This window comes from Giraffa tippelskirchi, chromosome 3, assembly GCF_054371585.1.
Source record: "Giraffa tippelskirchi isolate mGirTip1 chromosome 3, T2T-mGirTip1v1.2.pri, whole genome shotgun sequence".
NCBI lineage: Eukaryota > Metazoa > Chordata > Mammalia > Artiodactyla > Giraffidae > Giraffa > Giraffa tippelskirchi.
Genome location: NC_137277.1, coordinates 36,478,868 through 36,497,616, shown reverse-complemented (window position 1 = coordinate 36,497,616; position 18,749 = coordinate 36,478,868). Strand labels below are relative to the sequence as shown.

At 47.3% G+C, this 18,749-nt stretch overlaps 2 protein-coding genes and 1 non-coding gene across 3 annotated transcripts; 2 read left to right on the top strand and 1 right to left on the bottom strand.

Moving 5' to 3' along the window:
• Positions 1-526: 526 nt before the first annotated feature.
• VMO1 (vitelline membrane outer layer 1 homolog) lies at positions 527-1,562 on the top strand. The gene is made up of 3 exons (XM_081578905.1): positions 527-719; positions 799-914; positions 1,196-1,562. The coding sequence occupies exons 1-3, from the start codon at positions 531-533 to the stop codon at positions 1,491-1,493; spliced, it is 603 nt and encodes a 200-aa protein (XP_081435031.1). The 5' UTR covers positions 527-530; the 3' UTR covers positions 1,494-1,562.
• Positions 1,563-2,718: 1,156 nt separating this feature from the next.
• On the bottom strand, positions 2,719-9,607 carry TM4SF5 (transmembrane 4 L six family member 5). The gene is made up of 5 exons (XM_081578906.1): positions 9,244-9,607; positions 4,549-4,629; positions 3,447-3,583; positions 3,018-3,201; positions 2,719-2,935 (listed from the first exon to the last, which is right to left on the bottom strand). Exons 1-5 carry the CDS (start codon positions 9,415-9,417, stop codon positions 2,921-2,923), a joined length of 591 nt encoding a protein of 196 aa, XP_081435032.1. The 5' UTR covers positions 9,418-9,607; the 3' UTR covers positions 2,719-2,920.
• A 223-nt stretch (positions 9,608-9,830) lies between these two features.
• On the top strand, positions 9,831-9,903 carry TRNAE-CUC (transfer RNA glutamic acid (anticodon CUC)). Its single transcript has one exon. It is a non-coding gene; the product is annotated as a tRNA-Glu (tRNA).
• The last annotated feature ends 8,846 nt before the right edge of the window (positions 9,904-18,749 follow it).

Below are 18,749 nucleotides of genomic sequence, written 5' to 3'. Positions count from 1 at the left end.
CTCCCATAGTCCATGGATTCTTTCTTACCCTGTCTCACTCTGATGCTCTCTCACATCCTGGAGGTCCCTGGGGTCCCTGTCCCCTGGGATTCTGGAACCATCACTTCCATCCCTAGTCTTGGGTTCCCCATTTCCCAATGCTGGAACGTTCCCCGGTTTGCTGCCTGTGACCTTAGGCAAATTGTTTGCCATTTTGCAGCCCCAGTTCCCTCATCTGCAGAATAAGAAGGGTAATTTCCACCGCCTAAAATTGTTTTGTGGATTAAATAAAATATGCCTACAAAACGCAAACCATGATTCTTGGTTTAAAGTTTGTTAACGTTGTGTAAGTGGGTGGTTTTTCAAGTCGGTTCTTGCTGCCCCTCCTCCTCTGGCGCTGGGCTGAGAGTCAAGTCTGTAGGCTTCCCGACTGGACTGGATTAGTTTTGAATTTCACTTAATCCGAGTGGCCCTTCCGCAATCCGAGCCCTCTTAAAAGCAAAGGTTGCTTTTAAGCCTGCTAAGGAGCCTAGGCTCACCCAGGCTGCAGGATGGAGCTAGGAGCAGGAGCCAAACTGCCGCTGCTGCTGCTGCTGCTGCTGCGGGCCCCTTGCTTAGGGTACGCAGGAGCAGATGGCTATATGTTGGTCATCGAGGTGACCAACGGGGGCCCCTGGGGCGACTGGGGCTGGCCCGAGATGTGTGCTGACGGATTCTTCGCCAGCGGGTTCTCGCTCAAGGTAGGGACTCGTGCCTCGGTCTTGGAGGGGACCCCAGAGTCGAGGGTAGCAGTCTTCTGACTCGTTGTCTGTCGCCCAGGTGGAGCCCCCGCAAGGCATTCCTGGCGACGACACGGCCCTGAACGGGATCCGGCTGCACTGCACGCGCGGGCAACCGGATCTCAACGCGCAAGTGGTGGAGTCCCAGTCTGGAAGGTGGGGGGCAGGCGCCGAGGATCCCCTAGGGCCCGCGTATGCCCCTTACCCTCGGTTACACACATCCCCTCCCCTCCCGACGGGCAGGTTCTTCTAGGACGTTTAGACCTGGGAAGCGGGTGGGAGACCGCCCCCTCCCACCCCACCCCACTCTACCCCACTCCACCCCTCGGTGGAGGTCAGGTGACTGAGCACCTGGCGGGGAAGCACCCGAGGCCTGGGTCGGGCTGGAGGTGGGTAGGGGGCGCCGCGGAGCCAGTGCGTCTTCGCTTCCCCCGCAGGTGGGGATCATGGAGTGAGCCGCTGTGGTGTCCCGTCGGCGGCTTCCTGGTGGCTTTCTCGCTTCGCGTGGAGGCACCCGTGACCTTCGGGGACAACACAGCTGCGAACAACGTGCGCTTCCTCTGCTCCGACGGCACGGAGCTGCAGGGGCCGGGCCTGACCTGGGGAGACTTCGGACACTGGAGTGAGCCTTGTGCTAAAGGCATATGCGGCTTGCAGACCAAGATCCAGCAGCCTCAAGGCCTTGGCGACGACAGCGCCATCAACGACGCACGCTTTTTCTGCTGCCGCAATTGATACCATCGCCGTCCTCTCCCAGCCCCAAGCCTCCTCCCACCTCCGCTATTAAAGCTGCTCTGTCTTGGCTTTGGTCTGGCTTGTTTTAGGGATGGGGGATGGGAAACTGCGTCGCCCCGTGTTCCTCTTAACCTGACATTGGGCCGGGCCCAGTTAGGGTTTGATCTCAGAAGTCTGGGCTTCCCTGCTGGCTCAGACAGTAAAGAATCCGCCTGCAATGTGGGAGACCTGGGTTCCATCCCTGGGTTGGGAAGATCCCCTGGAGGAGGGCATGGCAGCCCACTCCAGTATTCTTACCTGGAGAATTCTCATGGACAGAGGAGCCTGGTGGGCTACAGTCCATGGGGTCGCAAAGAGCCAGACACAAATGAGCGACTAAGCACACTCAGAAGTCCAGGGCAAGCTACTGAAAGTTATCGACCCATAGTTCAGGGGGGAAAAAAAACCGCACTTAAACAGATTTTGATTACAGGTTGAGGAAGTCCTTGCTTTTCTGACTGCCTCTGTAAACACATCATCCCCATTAAGAGCCCAGGTTGTTTCCTTTCTGAACCACCAGTGACCCCAAATTAAGTGACAATGCTATATTGCCTTAAGGCTTCATTTTCTAGAACTTAGGAGACTAACATGTCTTTTCCACGGTGCCTGCTCAGTCACTCAGTGGAGTCCGACTCTATGACCCCATGGGCTGTAGCCCGCCAGGCTCCTCTGTCCAGGGGATTTCCCAGGCAAGAATACTGGAGTGGGTTGCCATTTCCTCCTCCAGGAGATCTTCCCAGTCCAGGGATAGACCCACATCTGCTTTGGCAGGCGGATTCTTTACCACTGAGCCACCTGGGAAGCCCGTCTTTTCCATATGTTTCCTTTTCTTCCCCCTACAAAACTCAGACAGTGGCTTTTCTGTATATTGAGTCCTATTAAGTGTCCTTGTCCTTGCTGCCCTCTCTGCCTGGACTCTCCCAACAGTCCAGATGATTAGCCCTGATTAGCTCATCCACCAGATTTCAGGTCCAATTTTTCTTTCTTGGACTTTCTCTTATGAAAAAGGTCATGCGTAAGTCAATATCTATCCCCATTACTTCCGTGTTTTTAAAAAGTGCTTATCACCAACTGAAATAATCTACTGCCTCTTTTAAAAACTGCCTATCTTCTACCCCCTGGAATGTTATATTCTTTAAGAGCACAGAATTTGTCTGTCTTGTTTATACGGTACTTTCAGCGCACCAACAGCTCAATAACTATTTATTAAGAAAATAGCAAGCAAGGTGTAAGAGCCCCAAGCAACGGTGTATCTGGAGGCCTTCGGAAACTCCTTGTGTAAGGGCACAGTCTGAGACGCAGAAGCGAACTCTAAATACTCGAGTTTATTCCAAGGTGGGGGCAGGCCAGGAGGGTATCCAGGAGCGACGGGCCAGGTGGGTGGAGCCTCACTGAGAGGAGCCCTGCGGAAAGGATAAGGTGAGGACAGGACACAGCCAGGGAGAAAATAGGTTTCCTTGCCAGCTCCATCCCACACCGTCCCACCTGCTTCTTCCTGCAGTCGCCACAGAGGACACCAATGGACGCGTTCACCAGCTGCACCCCACAGAGCAAGATCTCCAGGCACGATGCGACCACCAGCAACGAGAAGAGCGTCACGTTCCAGAGGACCACATCGGGCGGCTCCACGCACAAGTTCCATTGCGTGCGGTTGAGCAGGTAAGAGCCTCTGCGGGCGGGGCGGGGTCACGCGAGGGCAGGAGGTCACGCGGAGCGCCCCACCCCCCCGCCCCGCAACTCGAGGCTTGTCGCCCAGCGCAGGCGCCGAGGGGGATATGCAGAGAGCTCGTTTGGCCCACGAGGAGGAAGCTATCTCGAAGCCGAGTCCGGCCTAGGTTCCCTGGTCCACGTGGGAAAGGCAGGTGGGCAGAGAAAGAGAATGGGGCAGGGGCGCGAATACAGGCTAAGCCTTACGCGGTGTCTTGGAAGTGGTAATCCCAGGAGCCGTTCATTAAGCACTGTGGTCCAATTCGGAGCCCGGTGCCCGAGACCGAGAGGCAGTAGATGGCGCCAAGCAACCCAATAGCTGAGCAGAATACTGAGCGCAGCATCTACATGCACAGTGCGAGGAGAGGTGAGTGGGCCCGTCCCCTACCTACTCGTGGGCAAACCGCGCCTGGCCCCGCCCCCCATCTTTTCCAGTGTCGTTAAAAATACACTTCCCGTCAAACCCCGGGGCTGGAGTTCTGCTTAATCCTAAGAGCCGGTGGCCACGGGTTTTCATGGGGGTTGTAGTCCCCTCTGGTCAGGCCCACTGAAGCCTAATATTTGTCGGTGCGAGGGAGGAGTGAGACGGAGCTTAGGACTCTGCAGAGGTGTCATGAAGCTGGGAATTCAGTAGAGGGACCATGGCTTTAGATGTGGTTCTCCGAAGACCGGTTCAAAGACTGAAGCTGAATCCTGTCTTTATTATTATTTTTAAAATTTACTAGTTTTTTAGTAAAGCCAGAAAGAAAAACAACAATACAGTATACTAATGCATATATATGGAATTTGAAAGATGGTAACGATAACCCTATATGCAAGACAGAATAAGAGACACAGATGCATAGAACAATTTTATGGACTCTGAGGGAGAAGGTGAGGGTGGGACGTTCTGGGAGAATAGCATTGAAACATGTATATTATCATATGTGAAACAGAACACCATTCCATGTTCGATGCATGAGACAAGGGCTCAGGGCCGGGGCAGTGGGATGACCCAGAGGGATGGGATGGGGAGGGAGGTGGGTGGGGGGTCCAGGAAGGGGAACACATGTAAACCCATGGCTGATTCATGTCAATGTATGGCAAAAACTATTACAATATTGTAAACTAATTAGCCCCCAACTAAAATAAATAAATTTATATAAAAAAAAATTTACTAGTTTTTTAAAGTTGCGTCCTATGGCATGTGGTATCTTATTTCTCCCTACCAGGGATCAAACCTGGGCCCCCTGTGTTAGGAGCACAGAGTCTTAACCACTAGACCACCAAGAAAGTCCCTTGGTGAGCCTCGTCCTAATTTGGATCTTACCCTGCAGCGATTTCCACAGCAGCCTGCACCGCAACAGCCTTTGCCCCCGGCCCGGACGGCAGAAATTCCCGGACACAGTACCTGTTGGAGGAGAGTCGATGTAATAGCAAGGCCCGCAAGTCCCCAGCTTGCATCAATGATTACCTCCTCCTGGAAGCTTCCTGTGATGCTTTCAGCCCTTTGAATTATAAGGAGACCTTATCTCTACTTCTCCTGCAGCACTGTGGGGCTCTGCTTTAAGTTTACCTGTATTTATGTGCCTACTTATCTCTGTCCAGATTGTAGCCTCCAGGAGGGTAGGGCCCCAATATCCTTATATCTCCCATAAATCTCAGTATATAGTAGGTGCCCAAGTGAATGGGAATCGGGAAGCCTGGGTTTAATGCTAAATTTGTGCTCACTTCAGACTCCATGAATTGATTCATCTCTCTGGGTCTCAGTTTTGTCCTCTGTAAAATGGGTCTGCGTGCCTCCCATGGCTGTTGTTAGGATTTAATGAAATAACAGGTTGACTTGATGTCAAGACTAACTCAGAATAAATGGTCAATAAGTATAAAGTCCCTCAGCAGCGGGAAGGAATAGTGGTGTTGGAATGTCTGGTGAACTGAGATTATGATGGAGGGTAGAGGAATATCTAAGTGAAGACTCTGATGGGAAGGGTGGGAATCCTCAAGATACAACTCTGATCCTGTCTTTCTTTCTCCTATGGTCTTCCTCAGAGAGCCCACCCCCTCCCAGGGCATCAGCTGCTGCTTCTATTAATAGTTGTCTCCTAAATCAATACCTTCAAATTCAGATCTGACTGCCTGAAGGGTATGTTCATTTGTATGTCTTGGTTTTAACTCAAGTTCATCCAACCTCATACTGACTTCACAGTTTATTCCCCCCCAAATTCATCTCTCTTTGGCTTTCTTGTCTCCATCAGTGGAAATATCCTCCAGGTCACCCAGTCCTGAAAACTTGAATCCTCTATACTGAGCCAGACCTCAAGTCCTTCAGTGGCTCTTGAATCTGTCAGTCCTTTCTTCCACCCAGTCAGTTCCCAGTCACCTCCCACAAGAAGGATGTGCTCATTCTCTCTATTGGGTTCCCATATCTCTTGCCCTATGCCCATACTCAATCCTACATTGCTATTACCAGATTTTTTTTTTTTTGACTGCAATGGGTCTTAGTTTCAGCAAACGGATCTTTGATCTTTGGTTTGGCATGCAGAATCTTTAGTTTCAGCTTGATCTCAGCAGGGATCAAACCCGGTTCCCCTGCGTTGGGAGTGCAAAGTCTTAGCCACTGGACCACCAGGGAAGTCCTGCTACCACCAGATTAAACTTAGCTTTCAACTGATCTTTTCCCTGATCCAATCCCTTAGAGTCTCCTCAAAGAGTAGCCTGTCAAGACTGAACTCTATGAAGGTGTCTGAGGCGCCCTCCCTTTGGCTTCAGCCTTAGCTTTGTTGCACCCAACCAGGTTCTTTGCTTATCTCCCATCTCTATAATTCTGCAGCTGTCTGGATCTTTGCCTCCCTGTCTTCCTTGTCCATCTCACACCAACAAGGCAACATTTGGGTCTTCTCCAAGAGAGAGGCTGAGAGCTTTAGTCCATTACATCATCCACAGCAACCTTACAGAAACACCTGCAGAGTTGAGTGAACTTTCCTCTAGACACTCTTCCCTCTTCCTTGTCTCATGGCAGGTCTGGGGCCAGAGCTGGCCCCCTTGCTTAGCCTGTCTGGTTATATCACTTACTCGGAGGCTCTTGGACCCAGAGACACCTGGATTTATCTTTTGGATTTACCAACTTGAAATGACTTCCTTGTTTGTGATTTTTTAAAAGTTTGTGTATTTATTTATTTGGCTGTGCCAAGTCTTGGGCTTCCCAGGTGGCGGTAGTGGTAAAGAACCTTCCTGTCAATGCAGGAGATTGTAAGAGACATGGGTTTAACCCCTGAGCCTGGAAGATCCCCTGGAGGAGGGCCTGACAACCCACTCCAGTATTCTTACCTGGAGAACCCCAGGGACAGAGGAACCTAGTAGGCTACAGTCCATAGGGTCACGAAGAGTCAGACATGACTGAGTGACTTAGCACGCACGCCAGATCTTAGTTGCAGCACACAGGATCTTTTAGCTGCATCATGTGAACTCTAGTTGCGGCATATGGGATCTAGTTCCCTGACTGGGAATTGAACCTGGGCCCCATGCATTGATAGCACAGAGTTTTAGTCACTGGACCACCAGGGAAGTCCCTAATTTTTGCTTTTTTAGCAAAAGTGTTTGTTTCTTTTTGTTCTCCGAGCTCCTCTGTCTCACTATCTGCTCTCTCTTTGTCTCAATGCAAAGAGGTAATTGAAGAAGCAGGAGGAAACACGGAGTTTATAGCTTGGGTCTGTTTACTTTTCTCCATCTCCATGGCCACTGAACTTGTCCACGCCACTGTTATCTCTCCTGGACAACTGTAGTGACCTCAGTTGGTCTTCCTGCAGCCACTGCTGACCTCCTACTGTCCACTGTCCACTGTCCACCCAGCAGCCAGCCATATCCAACAGGATATGGAGCAGTTAGAACTCTCATACTTTACTGATGGGAATGCAATTGTTATAAGTACTTCAGACAACTCTTTGGTGATATCTGTTAGCACTGAATATTTGCATACCTTAAGACTCAGCAGTTTTACTCTGTAGGTGTCTATCCAATAGACATGCAAACATACATTCACCTAAAGACATTTACAGGAATGTTTAGAGAACATTATTTGGAATAAATCCAAGTTTGGAACTATCCAAATATCCATCAACAGTAGAATATTTAAATAAATTGTGGTAGTATTTACACAACGGAATGCATAAGAAATAATAAACTACAGCATTGTGTACTAATATGGATGAAACTCACAAACGTATGTAATTTTGATCTGAAGAAGTCAGAACAAAAGTGTCCACAATGTAGGATTCCATTTATATAAAGTGCTAAACAGACAAATCTAACCTCTGGGGTAGAAGTCAGGATAGTGGGGCCCTTGGCAGTGTGGAGTAGGGCCTGGTGGAAGGCCTGTCTGGGATTCTTGTAATGACTCAGATCTTGATCTAAGTGCCCAGAATATAAGTGTGTCCCTTTTATAAAAATTCACTGAACTGTATATTAAGGATCTGGGCAGTTGTCTGTATGACTTTTAAAAAAGCTAAAAAGTCCTTCAGTAGTTTACTGTGCACTTACAATATAATTCAAATTCCTCACTGTGCTTCCTGCCAGATGCTCTGGCCTCTGCCCACCTCTGATCTCACCTGCTTCCCAGAAGCAGGCTGGTGAGATTGTGGGGAGGTAGTGTTGGTTTGGGCTGGCAAAGGGGTGTGATATGACAGGGAGTGAGTAAGTAGGGCTGGGAGGAGTGTGATGTCTTGGAGAGGGTTGAGGTCAGAGGTATGGAGTGGAGTCCAATTGCCATAAATCCATGCAGGAGGGAGAGTAGGAAAAAAGGCCCGGGAGGGGGGCAGTGAGAGGGGTGCTTAGTCCCTCAGTTACGTCTGACTCTTTGTGACCCCGTGGGCTGTAGCCTGCCACGTTCCTCTGTCCATGGGAATTCTCCAGGCAAGAATACTGGAGTGGGTTGCCAGGCCCTTCTCCAGGGTATATTCCCAACCCAGATCTCCCTCATTTCGGGCGGATTCTTTAGCATCTGTGCCACCAGGGAGGCCCTGGTAAGAGGGGATTGTTGTATAAAGAAGAAGAGGTGTCCCCATTTAGCGAACGGAGCTGTGGTCAGTGAAAGAAACAAAGATTAAGCATTCCCCTAGAGAATTTCATCAGTCAGCCCTCCTGAGAAGTGGGGAACAGTGCGGGGGATAAATCTTTTGCCTTCAGGCCATAAAGATGTTAAACTCACTTGACAGTCCAAAAAGGTCCCCTTGGAACTTCCCTGGTGGTCCAGTGGTTAAGACTCGGTGCTTCCACTACAGGGAGCACGGGTTCAATCCCTGGTCAGGGAACTAAGATCCCGCATGCCATGCGGAGCACAAACAAAAAAGTTCCCCTACACAGGGAGGGGTTGGCAAATAGGGGTTAAGAAATCCGAGAAATCTGTGTCTCCCCTTCCCCCACTTCTCCTGACAGGTCCTGGTCTCCAGGAAGCGACAGGCATCTCTTTTCCACCACACTGACCTAGGTTCTGAGTTTATTGTTAGTGCCCAGCGCGTGGTGGGCATCCAGAAATGTTGGACAGGGAGGTGGAGGAGGTGACACTGAGCTGATAGGTAGAATGACTGATCTGCGACATCGCTACCTGGCTCCAGACACTATACTATCACTGTAACCACCCCCCCCCCCCCGAGCCCATTATTATCTTAACCTGATAACCTTCCAGAGAACCAGCTGTTCCTTCTGTCTCAACCCTTGTCATGAGGTGTTCCCAGCGTGTGCTCAGCAGTGGGGACGGGAAGGGGCTGGGAGGACATACTCCCTACCCAGGAGGGAACAGTTGAGAGCAGTAAGGCTTGTTCCTTCTCGTTCCCCTCAGACATTCAACTCAGGACCCTGGGGCTGAGCAGCAACCCTATGCAGTGCTCAGTGTTTGGGGGCAGGCTGGACAGGCTCCCGGTCCCCACCAAGCCACCACCATCCTTTCCCCTTACTCCCTCCCACTTCTGGTCAGGACCCCAGAGAATGGTGCCCCTTCCCCTGGCCCATGTGCCCTGGCCAGCCCTCTCACCATCAGGCCCCCGCCAACGAAGCCAGCCATGAGCCAGACTTGCAAGCTGAGGTGGTCCTTGGTCCAGGTGGTCTGCCCGTTGGGCACCAGAAGGAGGGCGTTGGCCACGATGCAGACCAGGGAGAGAGGGATGAGAGACAGCCCCACGAAGCGGGCACACTTTCCGGTGCACATGGTGAGGCTCTCGGAAAGGACAGGCAGTGAGTGAAAGTGAACCCAAGGTTCCCAGGTCCAGAGGAAAAAACAAGCCAGGAGCAAAGGTCAGGGAGGAGGTGTGGCGAAGCTGGCAGCAGCTGATGATAAACGACAGGGGCAGGAGACATGGGGCTGCTGCAGAGATGCAGGCCAAGGGGAGGATGTGGTGGACGAGCTAGGGGAGGCTGACTCACAGAAAAAGTTGCGTGGAGTTGGTGTGTTCTTCCTCTTCTTGTGCACATACCTCTCCACAGACCCTCCGGCAGCTCCTTACCTGCTTTGTGACTTACCCAAGCCCTTTAATGTCTCTAAATCTCAGTTGCCTCATTGGTATAAAGGGCATAGTGATGCTCCTGGGCTCTTGGGCTGGTGGTGAGGATTAAATAGGGAATTCCCTGGTGGTCCAGTGGTTAGGACTCTGCACTCTCACTGCCAGGGGCCTGGGTTCAATCCCTGGTTGGGGAACTATGATCCTGCATGCCATGTGGTGCAGCCAAAAAAAAAAGGGGTCAAAGTGAGGGTGAGAAGCATTTTGTAACAAAGAACACACTAAGCCAATGTGTGGTGGCCTCTTTGCTTCTTAGCCCCACAGAGAAGCTTCCTCCTGGAAAGAAACTGAGAAGTTGGTGGTGTTTTTTTTGTTTCTTCTTTTCAGTTCACTTCAGTCCCTCAGTGTCTGACTCTGTGACCCCATGGACGACAGCACGCCAGGCTTCCCTGTCCATCATCAACTCCTGGAGCTTGCTCAAACTCATATCCATTGAGTCGGTGATGCCATCCAACCATCTCATCCTCTGTTGTCCCCTTCTCCTCCTGCCTTCAATCTTTCCCAGCATCAGGGTCTTTTCCAGTAAGTCAATTCTTCACATCAGGTGGCCAAAGTATCAGCTTCAGCTTCAGTATCAGTCCTCCAATGAACATTCAGGACTGATTCCTTTAGGACTGACTGGTTGGATCTCCTTGAAGTCCAAGGGACTCTCAAGACTCTTCTCCAACACCACAGTTCAAAAACATCAATTCTTCGGCGCTCAGCTTTCTTCATCGTCGAACTCTCACACCATACATGACTACTGGAAAAACCATAGCCTTGACTAGATGGACCTTTGTTGGCAAAGTAATGTCTCTGCTTTTTAATATGCTGTCTAGGTTGGTCGTGGCTTTTCTTCCAAGGAGCAAGCGTCTTTTAATTTCATGGCTGTAGTCACCATCTGCAGTGATTTTGGAGCCCCCCAAAATTAAATCTCTCACTGTTTCCCCATCTATTTCCCATGAAGTGATGGGACCGGATGCCATGATCTTAGTTTTCTGAATGTTGAGTTTTAAGCCAACTTTTTCACTCTCCTCTTTCATTTTCATCAAGAGGCTCTTTAGTTCTTCTTTGCTTTCTGCCATAAGGGTGGTGTCATCTGCATATCTGAGGTGATTGATATTTCTCCTGGCAATCTTGATTCCAGCTTGTGCTTCATCCAGCCCAGCATTTCTCATGATGTACTCTGCATGTAAGTTAAATAAGCAGGGTGACAATATGCAGCCTTGACGTACTCCTTTTCCTATTTGGAACCAGTCTGTCGTTCCATGTCCAGTTCTAACTGTTGCTTCCTGACCTGCATACAGATTTCTCAGGAGGCAGATAAGATAGTCTGGTATGCCCATCTCTTGAAGAATTTTCCACAGTTTGTTGTGATCCACACAGTCAAAGGCTTTGGCATAGTCAATAAAGCAGAAATAGATGTTTTTCTGGAACTCTCTTGCTTTTTTGATGATCCAGCAAATGCTGGCAATTTGATCTTTGGTTCCTCTGCCTTTTCTAAATCCAGCTTGAACATCTGGAAGTTCACAGTACACATACTGTTGAAGCGTGGCTTGGAGAATTTTGAGCATTACTTTGCTAGCATGTGAGATGAGTGCAATTGTGCAGTAGTTTGAACATTCTTTGGCATTGCCTTTCTTTGGGATTGGAATGAAAACTGACCTTTTCCGGTCCTGTGGCCACTGCTGAGTTTTCCAAATTTGCTGGCATATTGAGTGCAGCACTTTCACAGCATCATCTTTTAGGATTTGAAATAGCTCAACTGGAATTCCATCACCTCCACTAGCTTTGTTCATAGTGATGCTTCCTAAGACCCACTTGACTTCACATTCCAGGATGTCTGGCTCTAGGTGAGTGATGACACCATCGTGGTTATCTGGGTCATGAAGATCTTTTTTGTATAGTTCTTCTGTGTATTCTTGCCACCTCTTCTTAATATATTCTGCTTCTGTTAGATCCATATCATTTCTGTCCTTTATTGTGCCCATATTTGCATGAAATATTTCCTTGGTATCTCTAATTTTCTTGAAGAGATCTCTAGTCTTTCCCAAACAAAACATTCTATTGTTTTCCTGTTTCTTTGCCTTGATCACTGAGGAAGGCTTTCTTATCTCTCCTTGCTATTCTTTGGAACTCTGCATTCAAATGAGTGTATCTTTCCTTTTCTCCTTTGCCTTTAACTTCTCTTCTTTTCTCAGCTATTTGTAAGCCCTCCTCAGACAATCATTTTGCCTTTTTGTATTTCTTTTTCTTGAGGATGATCTTGAACACTGCCTCCTGTACAATGTCACGAACTTTTGTCCATAGTTCTTCAGGGACTCTGTCAGATCTAATCTCTTGAATCTGTTTGTCACTTCCACAGTATAATCGTGAGGGATTTGATTTAGGTTATACCTGAATGGTCTTTGGCATTCTTTGGCATTGTCCATTGTCAAAGAATGCTCAAACTACCGCACAATTGCACTCATCTCACACACTAGGAAAGTAATACTCAAAATTCGCCAAGCCAGGCTTCAACCGTACGTGAACCATGAACTTCCAGATGTTCAAGCTGGTTTTAGAAAAGGCAGAGGAACCAGAGATCAAATTGCCAATATCCATTGGATCATCAAAAAAGCAAGAGAGTTCCAGAAAAACATCTATTTCTGCTTTATTGACTATGCCAAAGCCTTTGACTGTGTGGATCACAATAAACTGTGGAAAATTCTGAAAGAGATGGGAATACCAGACCATCTGACCTGTCTCTTGAGAAACCTGTATGCAGGTCAGGAAGCAACAGTTAGAACTGGACATGGAACAATAGACTGGTTCCAAATAGGAAAAGGAGTACGTCAAGGCTGCATATTGACACCCTGCTTTTTTAACTTATATGTAGAGTACATCATGAGAAATGCTGGGCTGGATGAAGCACAAGCTGGAATCAAGATTGCTAGGAGAAATATCAATCACCTCAGATATGCAGATGACACCACCCTTATGGCAGAAAGCAAAGAAGAACTAAAGAGCCTCTTGATGAAAATGAAAGAGGAGAGTGAAGAAGTTGGCTTAAAGCTTTTTCATTCAGAAAACATTCAGAAAACAAAGATCGTAGCATCTGGTCCCATCACTTCGTGGCAAATAGATGGAGCAACAGTGGAAACAGTGAGAGATTTTATTTTCTGGACTCCAAAATTACTGCAGATGGTGACTGCAGCCATGAAATAAAAAGATGCTTACTCCTTGGAAGAAAAGTTATGACCAACCTAGACAGCATATTAAAAAGCAGAGACATTACTTTGCCAACAAAGGTCCATCTAGTCAAGGCTATGGTTTTTCCAGTAGTCATGTATGGGTGTGAGAGTTGGACTATAAAGAAAGCTGAGTGCAGAAGAATTGATGCTTTTGAACTGTGGTGTTGTAGAAGAGTCTTGAGAGTCCCTTGGACTGCAAGGAGATCCAACCAGTCAATCCTAAAGGAGATAGTCCTGAATGTTCATTGAAAGGACTGATGTTGAAGCTGAAACTCCAATACTTTGGCCACCAGATGTGAAGAGCTGACTCATTTGAAAAGACCTTGATGCTGAGAAAGATTGAAGGCAGGAGGAGAAGGGGACGACAGAGCATGAGATGGTTGGATGGCATCACCAACTCAATGGACATGAGTTTGGGTAAACTCCAGGAGTTGGTGATGGAGAGGGAGGCCTGGTGTGCTGCAGTCGATGGGGTCGCAAAGAGTCAGACACGACTGAGTGACTGAACTGAACTGAACTGAGCGGTCTAGTGGTTTTCTCTACTTTCTTAAATTTAAGTCTGAATTTTGCAATAAGGAGTTCATGATCTGAGCCACAGTCTGCTCCCAGTCTTGTTTTTGCTGACTGTATAGAGCTCTATCTTTGACTGGAAAGAATATAATCAATCTGATTTTGGTATTGACCATCTGGTGATGTCCATGTGTAGAGTCTTCTTGTCAGTGTCTGTTTATCAAACCCTCCTCCTGTTGAAACCATCACCTCTGTCTCTCAGGTGGGCTCTCCACTGAAGTCTCATTTTTTAAAGCCTCCATCTCCCTGGTCTCCGTTGTTTGATTCAATGATGGCCCCTTGATCTAGGCCAGTCCCATGGGAATCTATTTCTGGTTCTTGTTTTTGGAGATCTCAGGTCAAAGAATTCCTGATGTGGTTGTGCTGCTGCAGTTGCTGGTGGCATATTGTCGCCTGCCTGCTGGAGAGTGAAGAAAATCCAGAGGAAAGAACAGTGAAGAGGTGGAGAGTCTAAGTCTCCTCCCCTGCCCCATCCCTCGACTTGTGGGATTTTTTTTTTTTTTTTTTTGCCAGTAAACAACTTAGTCTTTTATTTGCCCAAGGCCAGCTGTTGCAGACACTGAGGGCCCAAGACTTCCAGGAGGGATGGAAGGAGTGGGGGCGAGCCATCCTGCCTCCCCGGTCCTGCCTGCCCCATCCTGCTTCCTGCAGGAAATGGGAGAGTAGATAAAGTGTACACCTGTCCCATCAAGTATCTCCTCAATTTTGTGTGTTTGTCAGTTGCTCAGTCATGTCTGACTCTGCGACCCCATGGACTGTAGCCCGCCAGGCTCCTCTGTCCAAGGGATTCTCCAGGCAAGAGTACTGGCTGCTGCTGCTGCTAAGTCACCTCAGTTGTGTCCAACTCTGTGCGACCCCATAGATGGCAGCCCACCAGGCTCCGCCGTCCCTGGGATTCTCCAGGCAAGAACACTGGAGTGGGTTGCCATTTCCTTCTCCAGTGCATGAAAGTGAAAAGTGAAAGTGAAGTCGCTCAATCATGTCCGACTGTTAGCGACCCCATGGACTGCAGCCTACCAGGCTCCTCCATCCATGGGATTTTCCAGGCAAGAGTACTGGAGTGGATTGCCATTTCCTTCTCTCGACTTGTGGGATTTTAGTTCTCATTCCAGGGATCAAGCCCATGCCTCTTGCAGTGGAGGTACAGAGTGTTAACCACTGTACTGCCAGGGAAGTCCTATTTGTAGATTTTTTTTGATGATGGCCATTTTTAGTGGTGTGAGGTGATACCTCATGGTAGTTTTGATTTGCATTTCTCTAATAATTAGTGATGTTGAGCATCTTTTCATGTGCCTTTGGGCTATCTGTATGTCTTCTTTGGGGAAATGACTGTTTAGGTCTTCTGCCCATTTTTAATTGGGTTGTTTGTTTTTTGATATTGAGCCACATAAGCTGTTCGTAAATTTTGGAAATTAGACTCTTGTTGGTAGCATTGTTTGCAATTTTTTTTTCCCATTCTGTGGGTTGTCTTTTTGTTTTGTTTATGGTTTCCTGTGCTGTGCAAAAGCTTTTGAGTTTAATTAGGTCCCATTTGTTAATTTTTGTTTTTATTTCCATTACTCTAGGAGATGGTTTGGAAAAGTTATTGCTGTAATTTATTCAGAGTGTTCTGCCTGTGTTTTCCTCTAAGAGTTTTATGGTATCCCATCTTATATTTAGGTCTTTAATCCATTTTGAGTTTATTTTTATGTGGTGCTAATGAATGTTCTAATTTCATTTTTTTTACATGGAGCTGTCAAATTTTCCCAGCACTATTTACTGAAGAGACTGTCTTTCCTCCATTGTACAGTCTTTCCTGCTTAGTCATAGATTAACTGACCATAGATGTATGTGTTTATTTCTAGATTTTCTATCCTGTTCCATTGATCTATATTCCCATTTTTGTGTCAATACCATAGTGTTTTGATGACTTGTAGCTTTGTTGTAAAGTCTGAAGTCAGGGAGCCTGATTCTTCCTCCTTCATTTTTCTTTCTCAAGATTACTTTGGCTATTCAGGGTCTTTTGTCTCTACATAGAAATTTTAAGATTTGTTTGTTCTAGTTCTATGAAAAGTGCCATTGGTAATTTGATAGAGATTACACTGACTCTGTAGATTTTGGGGGCGGGGGGATGTTGTGCAGCTTGCTAGATCTTAGTTTCCTGACCAAGGATTGAACCTGGGCCCTCGGCAGTGAAAGTTTGGAGTCCGAACCACTGGAATTCCCTAAAGAGTCTTTTTTGACACAGAGATGAATTCATTAAACCCTAGCTGTGGATTAGGCTTTGTGCTGGACAATACAGGGATTCACCATTGGATGCGTGAGACCCAGATATGGGCTTTAGGAGGACATGCCAGAGTTAGGAGGAAGGTCCTTAGGAGGACCTCCACTGGTCAAAGGAGGGTTGTAGATACAAAGAAAAAGCCCTGAACAGATCCCAGCCTATGTCAGCTGACCTCCAGCCCATCCATACATGAATGAGCGAAATAAATGCTTATATTTGTAGGCCACTAAGACTTTGTGGGATTTTTTTGTAACACGGCAATAGCTGACTGACACAGATCCTGTCATCTAGGCCATAGCTGATTGATCCAAGAAAAAGTAGGTGACCTCAAAACAGACATGAAACCAGAGACCTGTATGATTGCCGAAGGTAAGAACTCTGCCCAACAGAGAGAGGTACCCTCACTGAATGATGACTGATCAACAAATTCGATCTTCATTCTTGGGAAAGTTGACTACAGACAACCTGAGAGTCATCAGACAGAGGAGTGACCCTGAACTAAGAGAAGTATAAAAGAACTGAGAAGAGTATGAAAGCAGGGAGTGAGCAGAAGCCACGAAGCAGCTGCATCCATAAATAAGCAGAAACCATAGGAAGAAAGAGACTTCCCTGGTGGTCCAGTGGCTAAGACTCTGGTCTCTCAATGCTGGGACTCTGGGTTCAATCCCTGATCAGGGAACAAGATCCTGCATGCCGCAGCATATCCAAATATATATATATTTATATATTTATATTTTTTTTAAAGAAGTCTTAGGAAGAGAATTGTGTAGAGAATAGTTGTTCAGAAACAGTACAGGAGAAAGAAGCACAGGCACTGGGAAGTAGAGGCAGATGAGAAGGGCTTCTGCTGAGTCACTGAAGTGACGTTGAAACACCAGAGAAGCTGTGATGCCCACCTGGCTGATGTTCCCACTGCAGCCATTGTCCCAGTGGACTGGGAACAGGGACAAGAGCAAGCTGCATATTTGTCTACAAGTTCATCAGTCCTGAGTCTGAGAGATGATTCTGCTTTTCAGGATAAATAAAGAGAAAAAAAACAAAAGTTGTGTGGTTTACAGGTATTTATTTATATTACATTTTATGCAATTTTGTGTGCATGAAATAATGTTATAAACATTGTAGAGATTCTGAAAAATTTCATCAAAACAAAGGAAGGGGCATATTTTCCTGAAGACTAAAAGAAAGAAACAGACTTCTTGAGAAATATTTACTGTAGGATTTGAAAGGAATTTTCAGGAAGGTTTTCACTAGAAGTAGGAGCAGAGTACTTTAAGAAATGAAAGGCTGAGATGAAAAGGCACCAGTGGGTCTCTTTTGGGAGAGACAGAGAATTGCCTGGAAACTCAAAATGCACAGAGGACCAAAGTCCATGTGAGAAGCACTAAAGAACAGGACTGAAGGTGGGACAGAGCGGGTGAGGGATACTAAGGATAAACTTGAGCAAAATGCACAAGAAAAGGACCAGCAGATTAGGAAAGAGGACCAGCAACAAAAACAGTGTAAGGGAACATGAGTGGGAGAATAGAGATGGAAGGTCAGGAAACCAGCTGCTCCCAAAGATAAGAACAGAACTGGTGGGAGTGACGTCACAGGTGACAAACTTGTACTGGGAGGTTTTCCCAGGGTGTGGCGCCGCTTGAGTTATCGGGCTAGAGGGCGTACTGTATCCCAGGAGAAGTATTAAAAGTGAACAGGGGCTTCTCTGGTGGCTCAGTAATAAAGAATCTGCCTGGCAATGCCAGGAGACTCGGGTTTGATCCCTGGTCTGGGAAGATCCCAAATGCTGCAGAGTAGCTAAGCCCATGTGCCACAACTATTGAGCCTGTGCTCTAGAGCCTAGGAACCGCAACTGCTGAAGCCTGCATCCCCTAGAGCCCATGCTCCACAACAAGAGAAGCCACTGCAGTGAGATGTCTATGGACTGCAACTAGAAAGTAGCCCTGGATTGCCACAACTAGAGAAAAGCCCTTGCAGGACCAAAGAGACCCAGCAAAGCTCAAAGTAAATAAATAAATATATAAAATTTTTTTTTTTTAAAGTGAACTGAACCCAGATCCATCCTGACTAAATATCTGAATTAAAGGATACATCTCAGCAAAGTTAAAAGGCTTCCTAGACTTAGTTCAGTTCAGTTCAGTTCATTTCAGTCGCTCAGTCGTGTCCGACTCTTTGCGACCCCATGAATTGCAGCACACCAGGCCTCTCTGTCCATCACCAACTCCCGGAGTCTACCCAAACCCATGTCCATCGAGTCGGTGATGCCATCCAACCATCTCATCCTCTGTCGTCCCCTTCTCCTCCCGCCCCTAATCCTACCCAGCATTAGGGTCTTTTCCAATGAGTTAACCCTTCACATGAGGTGGCCAAAGTATTGGAGTTTCAGCTTCAACATCAGACCTTCCAATGAACACCCAGGATTGATCTCTTCTAGGATGGATTGATTGGATCTCCTTGCAGTCCAAGGGACTCTCAAGAGTCTTCTCCAACACCACAGTTCAAAAGCATCAATTCTTCGGCGCTCAGCTTTCTTCACCGTCCAAATCTCACATCCATACATGACCACTGGAAAAACCATAGCCTTGACTAGACGGACTTTTGTTGGCAAAGTAATATCTCTGCTTTTAAATATGCTATCTAGGTTGGCCATAACCTTCCTTCCAAGGAGTAAGCGTCTTTTAATTTCATGGCTGCAGTCACCATCAGCAGTGATTCTGGAGCCCAAAAAAATAAAGTCTGACACTGTTTCCACTGTTTCCCCATCTATTTCCCATGAAGTGATGGGACCAGATGCCATGATCTTAGTTTTCTGAACGTTGAGCTTTAAGCCGACTTTTTCACTCTCCTCTTTCACCTTCATCAAGAGGCTCTTTAGTTTCTCTTCACTTTCTGCCATAAGGGTGGTGTCATCCGCATATCTGAGGTTATTGATATTTCTCCT